We start from the raw sequence: 14,139 nt of genomic DNA, 5'->3' as shown, positions 1-14,139 counted from the left end.
CTGAGCAGGGTCAGAGTGCTTCCATCGGCCACCTCTCCTTCCCTCCCGACCTCTCCTGCTCCTGCCTTTGTGTCCCGTGACTTGGACTTGTCTTACTGCGTGACCGTGGCTGGGTTCGTGGGAAACATTTTGGCAGGAGCATCACGAAAGTGACATGTCACTTCCTTTGTGTCACACCAGCTGCCTGTCCCATTGTCAGTGACGCTGCACACCCCACACAGGTCGTCAGGTGATGGCACCGAGATGCCACGTGAACACCCCACTGGCCTTAGCGTTCACTGACGCAAAACTGGTTCACACAGTGGTTACGGCCAAGTGGTGCCTTTCAGATTCTGTCTTCTTCTCTACAGAAGACACATGCCCCTCGGTTTTGTGTCACTGTGGACTTCGGGTTTGGGGTTTTGTGTTTTTGTCGACACCGCACGAATCCATCACCAGTGTAGCTCTGACGGCGACATCCACCCCACATGTGGCCCCGTGGTTCTTGGAGCACTTGGTTGCTTTTTGGCCCCAAATATTCCAGGCCTTGCCAGTGCTTTCCCTGCCCCAGCACGGGGGTCTGCTCTTTGTCCAAGGATCCTTAGTTCCTTGTACTGAGCTTTTGAAGATCAAGATGTGGTTATAGTGAACTTTTTTAAAGAGTAGAATCCGTGCGAATGGCCACATCGTACCACGGCACACCTCACAGGGCCCCTGTCCTCTTATTAGAGTGAGTAGTATGTGGTTGCTCGGGCTGGTTGGCCACAGACCGCTTTCGCTTAGCGCTGCACCAGGCACGTCCGTGAGCATCGAGTGACACCCGCCGTGGCAGGCTCAGCGCTACGTGTTGCCCATCCACAGTAGACCTCGTCAGCGAAGCCCACGCATCTTCGTTCCCTGGGGCAGCCGCTGCAAAGGAAAAGGAGTTAAAAGCCAGGAGAGGACATAAGGCAGAACCTTAAAATTGCTTGAAGAGGGACGCCTGGGTGGCTCAGTGGGTTGAGCCTCTGCCTTCGGCTCAGGTCATGATCTCAGGGTCTTGGGGTCGAACCCCGCATCGGGCTCCCTGCTCCACGGGGGTTCTGCTTCCTCCTCTCCCTCTGCCCCTACCCCTGCTTATCCTCTCTCTCTCTCTGTCTCTCTCTCTCAGGTAAATAAATGAAATCTTTATTAAAAAAAAAAAAGTGGGGAAGGAGAGGGAAAAGTGAATGGACAACAGAAAACAAGAGGAACGTAGGCTCAGAACAGCCCTTGCAAACCCGTGTGTTGAGTGCCGGCAGACGAAGAATAATGACAGGGCAGAGGGTTTAGACTGCGCTACAACAAAACGAATGCTAAGCTGCTTGCAGAGAGGTTTTCAGTGTGCGAGTAGGTTAAAATGAAAAGATGGGGAGAGAGAAGCATGCAGTGCTCTGAGCAGAAGGGCAGGGTAGCCGCGCCGACGGGAGGTGCTGCGGAGGGGGCCAGCCTCATGCCTACGGGCTCCTCTGGGCAGGCTCCCCGCGGAAGCACTTTCAGATGGTCCAGTCCGCCGAGCTTCTGACTCTTGATTTCAGCTCAGGCCCTCATCTCTCAGGGTTGTGAGATGGAGCCCCATGGCGGTCTCCGTGCCGGGCGTGGAGTCTGCTTAAGATTCTCTCTCTCGGGGGCGCATGGGTGGCTCAGAGGGTTAAGCCTCTGCCTTAGGCTCAGGTCATGATCCCAGGGTCCTGGGATGGAGCCCCAAATCGGGCTCTCTGCTCAGCGGGGAGCCTGCTTCCCTCCCTCTGCCTGCTTCTCTGCCTACTTGTGATCTCTGTCTGTCAAATAAATAAATAAATAAAATCTTTAAAAAAAAAAGATTCTCTCTTTCCCTCTGCCCCTCCCCGACTCATATGTGCGCACTCTCTCACGCTCTCTTCCTCTTTCTCTCAAAAAAACTAAGGGGCGCCTGGGTGGCTCAGTGGGTTAGGCCTCTGCCTTCGGCTCAGGTCATGATCCCAGGGTCCTGGGATTGAGCCCCGCATCGGGCTCTCTGCTCACCGGGGAGCCTGCTTCCCCCTTTCTCTCTCTGCCTGCCTCTCTGCCTACTTGTGATATCTGTGTCGAATAAATAAATAAAATATTTAAAAAAAAAAAAAACTAAGTAGAAGGGGCGCCTGGGTGGCTCAGTTAAGCCTCTGCCTTCAGCTCAGGTCATGATCTCAGGGTCCTGGGGTCCAGTCTCTAATCGGGCTCCTTGCTCCACGGAGAGCCTGCTTCTCCCCCTGCCTGCTCTGCCCGCCGCTCCCCCACCTTGTGCTCTCTCGCTCACTCGCTCGCTCGCTCTGACACATGAATAAGACAAAATAGTAAGAAGAAGAAATAAAATACTTGAAGCAACACTGAGAGAATTGGGGACAGGCAGACAACCGGACCGTGCGGATATGGAAACCGTACACAGCCGCACACTAGCTCGTCCACCGTGCTGTTGCAGAAGGCTCTGTAAGTCCCTGGAGACTTGGGAGGTGCAGACTGTGTTCCCTTACCATGTGGCAACAAGTCTAAAAATCTATAAAAAGATACCTGGAAAATCCCCAAATATTGGGAAGTTAGTACATTTTTAAATTACTCGTAGGTCAAAGACAAAATCACGAGGAAAAGAGAAAATATTTTTAAATGATAGTGAAAATGTTACAGCCAAATCTGTGGGCTCATTTGGCTAGAAGGAAGTTAGTAGCTTTACATGTTTGTATCAGGGAAGAAAAAAGGTCTAAGAATAATGATCTAATCTTCTATCCTAAGCTAGAAAAATAAATAAAATCTTCAAAAAAAGAACCTAGAAAAATAACAAATTAAACCCAAAGTAGGTAGAAGCAAAGAAATAATAAAGGTAAGATCAGAAATCAAGAAAATAGAGGCGCCTGGGTGGCTCAGTGGGTTAAGCCTCTGCCTTCAGCTCAGGTCATGATCCCAGGGTCCTGGGATTGAGCCCCACATCAGGCTCTCTGCTGAGTGGGGCGCCTGCTTCCTTCTCTCTCTCTGCCTGCCTCTCTGCGTGCTTGTGATCTCTGTCTGCCAAATACATAAATAAAAACTTTAAAAAAAAAAGAAAGAAATCAGGAAAATAGGAAAGTACGTATCTTAAAATTTGTGTGGAACAAAAGATCCTGATTGTCAAAGCAATCAGAAAAAAACACAAAACAAAGTTGGGGGCATCACAATTCCAGACTTCAAGCTCTATTACAAAGCTGTCATCATCAAGACAGCATGGTCCTGGCCCAAAAACAGACACATAGATCCATGGAACAGAACAGAGAGCCCAGAAGTGGACCCTCAGCTCTGTGGTCAACTCATCTCCGACAAAGCAGGAAAGGACGTCCCGTGGAAGAGGGACAGTCTCTTCAACAAATGGTGCTGAACACGGGACAGCTACGTGCAGAAGAATGAAACTGGACCATTTGCTTACACCACACACAAGAACAGACTCAAAATGGATGAAAGACCTCAGTGTGAGACAGGAAGCCATCCAAATCCTCGAGGAGAACACAGGCAGCAACCTCTGTGACCTCAGCCGCAGCAACATCTTCCTAGAAACATCCCCAAAAGCAAGGGCAGCCAGGGCAAAAAGGAGCTACTGGGACTTCATCAAGATCAAAAGCTTTTGCACAGCAAAGGAAAAAGTCGACAAAACCAAAAGACAACCGACAGAATGGGAGAAGATCTTTGCCAATGACGCATCAGATAAAGGGCCGGTGTCCAAAATCCGTCAAGAACTGATACAACTCAACACCCCCCCCCCCAAAAAATAATCCAGTTTAAAACTGGGCAGAAGGGACCATGGTGGCTTGGTTAAGCATCTGTCTCTCTCTCCTTTTTTTTTTTTTTTAAAGCATCTGACTCTTGATCTCAGCTCAGGTCTTGATGTCTTGACCTCAAGGTCATGAGTTCCAGCCAGATCAGAAGCACAGTGAGATCGCACCTCACACCTGTCACAACGGCCAAAACTAACAAGACAGGGAACGAATGGCGAGGATGCAGAGAAAGGGGAACCGTCCTGCACTGCTGGTGGGAACGCGTGCTGGTGCAGCCACTCTGGAAACCAGCATGGAGGGTCCTCAAGATGTTAAATACAGAAAAAATTACAGTCGGGCCATCTCATTATTGGGTATTTACCCAGAGAAAATGAAAATCCTGACTGGAGACGACATGTGCGCCCGTATTTATCGCATCGGTATTTGCAACAGCTGAACCAGAAGAAGCTGCTCCTGCTGGCCGATGAGTGGATGGAGGAGGCGCGGTCTGTACCGGGGAATGTTGCATGGCCGCTGAAGAGGAATGAACCCTTGCCATTTGCAGTGACATGGATGGGGCTAGAGGGTGTTGTGCTGAGCGACGTAAGTCAGAGCAAGAGGACTGCCGCAGGATTTTACTCGTCTGTGGAATTGCAGAAGCGAGCAGACCCACAGTGCAGAGAACAAGCGGGATGCCGCCGCCGGGGCCCAGGAGGTCGTGGGTTGAAGGCCCAGCACAGGGAGTCCGGTCAGAGTTGTTGGTGACAGAGGGTGGCTGCACTTGTGAGCACAGTGTCACGCACTCGCGTGGGGGCCGGAAACTAGCGTAACACTGTGTGTCGTCTGTACGTGACCTCTTTTTTTTTTTTTAAAGATTTTATTTATTTATTTGACAGAGAGATCACAAGCAGGCAGAGAGGCAGGCAGAGAGAGAGGAGGAAGCAGGCTCCCCGCCGAGCAGAGAGCCCGACGCGGGGCTCAATCCCAGGACTCCGAGATCATGACCTGAGCCTAAGGCAGCGGCTTAACCCACTGAGCCACCCAGGCGCCCCACGTGACCTCTTTTAAAGAGAGGAGGGGAGAGAGTAGGAAACAGACTAATGGTAAAACTGAATAATGGTTCTTTGAAAATGGTCAAGGGGCGCCCGCGTCGGGCTCTCTGCTCAGCGGGGAGCCTGCTTCCCCCTCTCTCTGCCTGCCTCTCTGCCTATTTGTGATCTCTGTCTGTCAAATAAATAAATAAGTAAATAAATAAATCTTTTTTGAAAAAAAAAAGAAAATGGTCAAAAACCAGTATCTTCCTTTAGGCTGATCAAGAGTGAAGGAGCCTACAGACTTTAAAAGGAGAATATGGAAATTTGTTTCTAGTTAGTTTGGCAACTTGGGTGAAGTGGACGAGTTCCTGAAAGATACAAGTGACCACGCTGTCACCAGAAGAAATAAAAAATCTGAATAACCGTGTCTGCCCAAGAATGTATGTACCATTTAAAACCACCGGACTCCGGGCCCAGATGGCTTCCGTCACTAAATTCTGACAAGTGTTCAAGGGCGAGGAGAGACTAGTTTACAGACCATCTTGAAAGAACACGGGGAGCGCTTGGCAGTTCACGGTGCGAGGCTCCGTGGCGGGGGCTCCTGCAGACCTAGGCCGGCGGGCGTGGCAGGGGCATGCACTGTGCAGACGGGCGTGTGTGTTCACAGACCAAAATGCTCAGGGACAGAGGTGGAGAGACCTACGGGGTGTCTGCAGTCTGCGCCCAGCAGCGTAGTGCAAGGAGACGCGTCCCAGCCGAGTGGGTCTGTCTGAGGACTGCGAGGTCCGTTACCGTCCACCGGTGACCCTGGTAAGTCACTGTTCAGAGTCAGGGAGGAAAGTCCCAGGACGTCCCAGCAGAGGCAGGAGAGCTGTCGGACACACGCTTCACCGTTCACTAAAAAGAAAACAAGGAGGGGCGCCTGGGTGGCTCAGATGGTTAAGCATCTGCCTTCAGCTCAGGTCATGATCCCGGAGGCCTGAGATCTAGCCCTGCTTCGGGCTCCCTGCTCAGTGGGAGCCTGCTTTTCCCTCCCTGTTTGTGCTCTCCTCTGCTATCTATGTCACTGTTTTTCTCTCAAATAAATAAATAAAATCTCTTTTAAAAAAAAAAAAGAAAGAAAGAAAGAAAACAAGGAGACACAGCCCTGAGCAAAGGGAGTCGGAGGAAGCGTCCGGCGGGGATGGGGGCGCACTGGGCGCCGAGACAGCGGGGTGAGAACAGGGCGGAAAGGCAGGAGGACTGGAAAGGAAGTGTTTCCTTCCGCGATCCAGCCTGGAACAGGGGGGCAGGTGACCATAGCCATACCCACGTCGACTTCTCTATACTGAAAGCCGCCAACATTTTCGAGAAATCTAAGAACCGGAAGTACACGGAGAGCCCGTGTTTGTGGATGGAAGGTCGGCGTCCCTCAGGTTTCTTCTCCCTGAACTGACCTGTCCATGCCGTGCCGCCCCGGCAGGACTGCGCAGGCGGACGGGACGCTCATGTGTGCGCAGGGGGCCTGGAGTGGGCGCCACGGTCTCACAGAAGGGCAGGCTTGGGGGGCGCTCCCTGCCCGCTCCCCACTCGAGCCTCCTGGGGAGGCCATGAGCTGACGCCCTGAAGCAGCAGGGACGCCAGCAGGTCGGGATGAGCTCTGTGCCCTGGACCTCGCTCCCGCGGCCGGCTGTCCCGGCTGTCCGAAGGGAGGACGGCGCAGTCCGCAGGCACACAGCTGAGCTTGGGGAGGGTCCCGCACTCCCGGAAGTCCCCGCCAGCCGAGAAGCCCACCCGGAGGGAGAGAGCGCTGGCGGCCTGTGTCTCTGCCAAGGGCCCGTGTCCGTTAGAAGCAACCCAACCGAGGAGCCGGTGGTGACCAGAGTTGACGAAACAATCCACGGACGCGGCCTCCGGACTTGGCCTCTGAAGAGCGACCCAGCGCGCTGGCCTCTTTCAGGTTCGGCGTGGGGTGGCCACAGCGGGGACCGGCGATGGGGTCGTGGGGCTCCGGGAGCAGCGGGCCGCTTCCTGGGACACCGAGCACTGGCCCCACTGCCCCGCGGTCCTTCCCGCCGCTCACCCACCGGGAACATTCGTCCTCGGGAGGACCTGATCTGTCATTGCCACAGCGGGCAGCAGATCACACGTCTGCGCCCGGGAGAGAGCACGGTCGTGGTAGCAGGTCCAATGAGTGTCCGATGGCTTCCTCGGTGTGCACGCGTGCCTCTGTGCGAGAGCACCGTGGGGAGCCTGGGGGCAGCGCGGACCGGCATGTGGACAGGCCATGGGGTCGCCAGGTGGGGAACGGTCCGGGAGCCGCTCTGCCTTTCAGAGGCGCCAAGCAGAGTGGGCCATGTGGGCTGGCCCTGGACGTCGAGCTCGTGAAGACACACAGGTGCCTGCCGTCGTGAGTCCCGTCACCCACAGGACCCACATGGGCACATGGGAGGGTCTCACGATGGCACTGACCGCACATAGACTCTCCAGCAAGTACTCGGTCGCCTCTCGGTCACTTGTCTGTCACGTGTGATGGGGCACAGTTTCCAAACAGCAGTGACCATCGTTTCCAGAGGAAACAGAGAGGCCAAGAGCAGGGAGGCCCGGTACCCATCTGGACCTCCCATATATGTTCTTTCTCCTCCTGAAATGTTCTCTGGGGAGTCACAGCAGGGTCACAGGGCAGTGTGTGCACTGGAGCTTTGCCGGCCGGAGTGTGGGGAGCAGGCTGTGTCTGCAAAGGAACAAGGGATGGAGGGCCCTGGAGGGGGGACGTGGGCTGAGTCAGCTGCTGGGCGAGCAGAGACAGGCCCTGCAGTCCCGGGGAGCACAGGTCAGGGAGCAAGAGCAGCTGTACGCACGGCCTCGGCTGTGATCCTCCCCACGTCGCACGAGGAGTCATCCTCACGTCTGCGTGCAGACAGGCAGCATGAATGGCACTTGGTGACTCTTCTTCAGTTTTTTATTTATTTTTTTAAAAGATTTTTATTTATTTATTTGACAGAGAAACCACAAGTAGGCAGAGAGGCAGACAGAGAGAGAAGGGGAAGCAGGCTCGCCGCCAAGCAGAGAGCCCGATGCGGGGCTCGATCCCAGGACCCTGGGATCATGACCTGAGCCGAAGGCAGAGGCTTTAACCCACTGAGCCACCCAGGCGCCCCTCTTCTTCAGTTTTTTAAATGCAGATAAAGTGCTGACCGTGTTTCAAACCCCATAGGCCTCTTGAAATGGGGGATAGACCTCCTCCTGGGGAGGGAGAGGGGCTTCCTTCCGTGTGTGTGACTTGCTGCATCTGTCAGTTGCGAGCTAAGTAAAACGTGCACAGCTTTCAAAAGGGTTAGCCGACCCCACCAGCTGGCCCTTGGGAAGACGCTCGAAACCGTTCCTCCGGAGTCTGCTGTGTCTTGGTCTGAAGCCACTTTCCTTGCAGAAGCCCCCACGAGAAGAAGAAGAAGAGGCGCTCGCGGTCCCGGACCGAGTCCAAGGCTGGGTCCCAGTCGGCATCCCCGAGCAAGCAGGCCACACGCCGGCACACGGCCCACTCGGCCAGCATCTCTCCTGTGGAGAGTCGGGGCTCCAGCCAGGAGCGCTCCAGGTAAGCCCATCCTGAGCCTGGCCTGGGCTCTCCGCATGCGGCTGCTCGGAACTGGGCTCAGGCCTCAGGAGCACCGGTCTGGAAGCTGCCCCCGTGCCCTGGCTCTAGCAGAGGGAGTCCCCGCCCAGCGGCCCTCTCAGTGGCGGTCCCCAGGGTGGGCCGGCCACCCCCCCCAGGTGCTGGCTAGAGGACTCCCCACTGTCTGATCCACTGGGACATGGTGCCTGGTGTGACCACAGCTGTTCTGAAACCACCAACAATGGTGCCTTTGTCCTCAGCAAGGGCCGCCTGGGGCGGGCGTGGCCCCAGCTGCAGAGCCCGGCCTGATCCCAGAGACGGCAGGCGTGGGGGTCGGTGGTGAGTGGGACCCAGCCCAGTCACCCCACTGCCCCAGGCCACAGGAGTCAGGGGTTGAACACCAGAGTTCACAGCTGACGTCACGTGAGCAGCCTGCCAGTGGCACGGGTGTACATGTCCTTGATGCCTGTGGCCGTCAGGAAGCTTTTGCTAGATGCCCCTGCCATCCGCCCACCCAGAGCTGGGCAGGGGCTCCGGAGCCGGTGGTTCGGGAGCAAGGCTCCGTCATTGTTGGTTACGGACCCGCTGCCTTCGTCCATGTGGGTCGCGGGCCCCGAAACTAGAGGACGGGTTCATAGGTAGCAGGCATACAGCCAGCTCCCAGGGTGGGTCGCGACCTGAGACGTAGCTCTGCAGGTGCAGGTCGAGGAGTGTGTGTGGTGGCCGCCGAGGCCAGAGTTGGGCACGCAACCTGGAGTGCCCGTAGCCACGGGGTTGCCAGTCCAAGCATCTCCAGCTTCCGCCACTTCTGTCCTGTTCTCGTCATCACCACCTGTGGCTCACAGGGTGTTCACGGAAAATGCTCTCGGAATTAGGCTGCAGTTTACAAAAAGTTTCAAACATCTGTAACGTGAAACGTGAACGCAAAATACATATTTATAACATTGGCATCTTTAAACACGCTAGTAACAGTTAACGATGGCACGTCTAAGTGTTTTTCAAGTCTGTGATCTCTCTCTGTTCACATTAGGGGAGTTTCTCAGGAAAAAGATGGCCAGATCTCCTCGGCAATTGTTTCCTCCGTGCAGAGCAAAATAACTCAGGTAAAGTGGCACCCCCTTCCCGGGAGGCTGGCTTTCCCTCGGCGTCTCCAACCAGGCCGTCCCACCGACGTGTTTGTACCCGCCGTCCGCATGCCGGGTCTGAGCGGGAAGCCACAGGGACCCCGTGCATTTCTCCGTGCAGGATCTCATGGCCAAAGTGAGGGCGATGCTTGCCGCTTCCAAGAACATGCAGACCAGTGCCTCCTGAGACGTGGGCATCGCGCCGGCCCAGCGCCGGGCTGCGGGGCTGGAGAGCCAGGACGCTTCCGCGCGCACACACCCGTCCCACGCCGTCCGCATTCTCCCCCAGGACTCCCCTGGGCAGTTGGTGGTTTTTGTAAATTAATTTTTGATGACATTTTCAGTTTAAGATTTTTGACCAGCAGTCTCTTACTTGTATATTTGTAAATAATATCATGTTTCTGTGAAAATGTATTATCAAATAAAATGGGAGGAAAACACCTTTTCTAGCTAGCGACTGTGGGGCAGTTTCTTCCTTGTTTGGCTGTGAGTGCGTTTTCACCATTTGTTATCTGTCCTGGGTCTCCCGTCGTGTCCTGACAGAGGCAGTGGCCTGGCGGCGATGGGCAGACACATCCCAGCCCGGGCAGCAGGAGGAGCAGGCGCCTGCGGTCCCTCCTGACCCGCCCCCACATCCTCTGCGGAGACCGCGCGTCTCCACCTGAACCCTGCGCAGCTCAGCCCCCGGGTTCCTTGCGCTGGGCAGGCATCCCCCTTGGGCAGGAAAGTGCGGATTTGCTGCCTCCACCAGGGTCTCGGGCACTGTGGGTGCTAGCAGGCCTGGTTCGCGCGGGAGACACTGTTCCTGGTCCGATTTTAGTCAAAACACCAAACACGAGGGCTTACCGGCAGTGGCCCGAGGTTCGGAACGGCGTTGCAGCGGTCTGCTGCCCGTGCGCACGCCCTGCCCCATCTGTCCATGGCCCAGTCCCCAGGGTTCCGCCTGCTTCCCCGAAGCTCCTTCTGCCCCAGATGGGAGGGGCCGGCAGCGGGTCTTTGGGGGCCCCCAGCCCGGGGGATGGGTGCAGAGCAGAGGAGGAAGCCCCTGTCCACTGCCAGGTGTCCGTCCAGATGTGTGCGCCCACTGGCCAGCGTCTGGACACGCACCGCTCAGCCTCACGTACTGCTCTGGGCTCCGTCCTCTGAGCCTTCCAGACCCACTGTGGTGGCTCGCAGGGACTGGCCCTGCCCCATCTCGGTTCACCAGTCCTACTGCTGTCCGCCACTGGAGTGCGCCAGGAGTCAGCCCGTGGCCTGCTGGCGGCTTTACCTGCAGAGCGGGTCCCTGGCTGTGCAAGGACGGTCGCAGCTTTGAGTTTGTGGGAACACCTGCTGTCCGGAAGGCTCTTCCCCAACCTGTCTGCGTGCCCTTGTGCTCCCTCCCCAGGGCGGTGTGACCTCAGACGCTGTCTCTGATGCGTCATTTCTTCATCAGGGGTGACGTGGAGCAGCTTCTCTCAGAAACATCCACTTGTGTTTTCTTCTGCCAAGCAGACCCTGTGGCTGGGCCGCCCGTCACTCAGCGTCTGCCTGCGTCCCAGCGCTCCAAGTGTCCCGCTGAGTCCTTTCTGCACCGTTTGTTTTTAAATAATTTTTTTCTAATTTGTCCCTTGTTTTCGGTTGCAGGTCCCGTGTCTCTGTGCAGACATTGCTTATATGGTACCTGTTTGTTCTTCTCGTGGCCTCGGGCAGGCCCTTGCTTTGTCCCTCGTTCCTTGTCCACAGGCGCCGTTCAGCGGTGTCGTTTCCCCTTGAAGGAGCGGGAAGCGAGTGTGGATGGGGAGGGAGTTGCTGGGGCTGACACAGCAGGACAGCCGCGGCACTCAGCGTGGGCCCTGTGGGCCCTGTGTCCCCAGCGGTGCCCGCAGTCGGACCCCGTCTGACTCGGCTTCTGGGAGCGCGCCGGGGATACCCCAGCTTTGCATAGACGCTAGCAGCGTGCCCAGGAGAGCCCACCAGACAGGCACAAGCCATGGGGATTGTGCTTGGGGGCCGCCACACAAGGGGACATGGGGAGGGCCCCACACAGGCTTCCTGGCCCCTCCCAGGTCCCATGCTGAGCCTCCACGGTGTGCTGGCTGCACAGGGGGGTGCCGGGACATGGGCGTGTGGTGGGACGCATCTGTCATTCTGCCCCACCATCGCTGAGCCCACGTGCCAGCCCCAGGCTGTCGTGCTCTGTGGGACGGGAGAGGTAGCCACAGCACCCCTGCCCTCCCGGTCCGTGCCCCCCCGCACGACACACTGCCCTCCTGCTCCACATAGGATGGCTTCCACACAGTCCGCCACAGAGGACAGTGCCATCGGCGTTGGGTCAAGAGTTTTCTCTGTTTAGAAAGATTCTCTAATGATGAATTTGCCATATTTTTACTGGATTTTTTAAAAAATATTTTATTTATTTATTTGATAGAGAGGCAGGCAGAGAGAGAGGAGGAAGCAGAGAGCCCGCTGAGCAGAGAGCCTGATTCGGGCCTCCATCCCAGGACCCTGAGATCATGACCCAAGCGGAAGGCAGAGGCTTAACCCACTGAGCCCCCCAGGCGCCATTTACTGGATTTATTTTTAAGGCTCTTAAAAATGGGCCAGTAAAATTGTTCTCCAAAACCTCTTGCTGCCTGTTTGCGGCGTAGCCTGATGTTCCGGCAGATTCCCAGAACAGTCCAGAGCTGCTGGGAGGGCCCCTGACAGAGCCACGCGGAGCCAGCGGGCGGTGGGAAGGACCCAGAACACGGGCGCCCCAGCAGGCGCTTTCCAGCAACATTGGGGGGTTGGCGTGAGCGACCCGTTCACCCTGGTGCACCCTCCCCGCGCCCCTGCACAGACACAGGCAGACCTGCTCTTGGCTGTCCGGCCTCTCCCGCGGCCGTCCTCACACCCGAGGGGGCGCGTCACCGGCCAGCATCCTCTCCAGCTGGGGTGACCGTTGCCTTGGAATGATTTTGTATCTGACCGTGAACCTCTCCCGTGGTGTCTTCTTTTTTTTTTTTTTTTAAGATTTTATTTTTATTTATTTGTCAGGGACAGAGGGAGAGAGAGAGCGAGCACAGGCAGACAGAGAGGCAGGCAGAGAGGCAGGCAGAGGCAGAGGGAGAAGGAGGTTCCCTGCCCAGCAAGGAGCCCGATGTGGGACTCGATCCCAGGACGCTGGGATCATGACCTGAGCCGAAGGCAGCCGCCTAACCAACTGAGCCACCCAGGCGTCCCCTGTGGTGTCTTCTTAATGAACGTTGCGGCACAGCTGTCAACGCGCGTGAGAGCGAGGGCCACCCAACACAGTGCTCTGTGGTAGGGCCTGACCCAGCATGGCCCATGCGTCGCAATGTGGGGGCTGGAGTGGGCCGCAGCCTGCAGATCACCTTCCCTTCTGCCCGCCCCCACCCGCGGCATCTTCAGCCCTGTGGGCTCGAGCCCGGTGCCACAGGACCTCCCGCAAGGGACCCCAAGCACCCCAGTGGCTCCCTAGGGCCCAGGGGACAGGCAGCTGTGCAAGCCCACGGAGCCCAGGAGCAGCAGCCCTTCTCAGGCTTTTCCAAGGGTCGGGATCCAAGCTCTAGCCCAGGCTTTCGGGGGGCATGGCACAGCATGGACCCCAGGCCGGAGCAGACGAAGCCCGTGGGAACAGGCCAGCCCTCCCAGGACATCGGGCGCTGCTGTCCAAAGAAGGTGGGAAGGACTCAGGCTTCCAAGAACCAACGGTTCACCGCGTCATCCAAGAAACCAGAAGGTCTCCACAAGCTGCTCAGCCTTCACAGGACTTGCCGGGCGGACGGCCAACACCGTCTTTCTGTCTTAAGCAGTGCGTGAGGTCGGCATTGAGTGGGCTGTACAGAGAAGGCAAGCAAGGGGGCGTCTCTGAGGCGCTGACACAAGGACGGCGACCTGCTAGAGGTAACACAGTCTGCAGGGGTCCGGGGGCACTGCGGGGTTCTGGGCTGCTGGTGCAAAGGTCCTGGGGTAGGAATGCACCTGAGTGACAGGGAGAAGCAGAAGGGTGGGGGCTCCAGCCAGTTTAGGGGAGAGGGTGGGGATGAGGAGCCTGGGCAGGACCCGCAGACCAGACCAGGAGCTGCGATCTGTCTCCTGAATTCAAGGGGACGCCCCTGATGGGTGAGGCAGAGGGCCCCACCCCTGCTCAGTAGGGAAGGCGGCCTTGACTGCGACTAGCAGGGCAGGGTGTGTGCAGGGGCAGGTAGGAGGTATGACAGTGTCCAGGCCGCGGTCCCAAACCACAGAACCCCACTGTCTCAGCTCTGGGGTTTGAGGTCCTCATGCGGGCTACACGGTGGCTCCCACTGGATGCTCTGGGGGAGGTGCCCCCGTGGCTGCTCCCTCCGCTCCCCCTTCTCGGGACACAGTCCCGGACTCAGGACTTCTCCCTGCCACCCCCCCACCCCCCCCCACCCCCCCCACCCCCCCGCGCCGGGGAAGCCGGATGGTCTCCTCTTGGGATCCTTAAGTGTGCTTCCATCTGCAGCGCCCTTTTCCCAGATCAGCTCACGTTCTCAGGTTGGGGAGGAAGTAAATCTGGGGGAACACCGTTTGCCACACTTCAGGGGCTCTAAAGGAAACCCCGAGACCCCAGAGTAGTTGCTGTAGCTCCCAGGAGCACTGGGCTGAGCAGGGTGTAGAGAGAGAGTCGCCCCGCGCCACGGCCTTCC

General features: G+C 57.1%; 1 protein-coding gene across 2 annotated transcripts in view; it reads left to right on the top strand.

The window, feature by feature from the left end:
- SFSWAP (splicing factor SWAP) overlaps positions 1-9,930 on the top strand; it is a 69,179-nt gene extending 59,249 nt beyond the window's left edge. For both annotated transcript variants that reach the window (XM_047696815.1, XM_047696816.1), the window contains exons 16-18: positions 8,175-8,339; positions 9,388-9,460; positions 9,603-9,930. In XM_047696815.1, coding sequence (XP_047552771.1) covers positions 8,175-8,339; positions 9,388-9,460; positions 9,603-9,668 — 304 coding nt within the window. In that variant the 3' untranslated portion in view covers positions 9,669-9,930. The remainder of the gene's footprint in view (positions 1-8,174; positions 8,340-9,387; positions 9,461-9,602) is intronic.
- Positions 9,931-14,139: the final 4,209 nt, after the last annotated feature.

Source organism: Lutra lutra, chromosome 12 (genome assembly GCF_902655055.1).
Source record: "Lutra lutra chromosome 12, mLutLut1.2, whole genome shotgun sequence".
NCBI classification, from domain to species: domain Eukaryota; kingdom Metazoa; phylum Chordata; class Mammalia; order Carnivora; family Mustelidae; genus Lutra; species Lutra lutra.
Note: the sequence above shows the minus strand (reverse complement) of the source record. Positions and strands in the feature narration are given on the sequence as shown.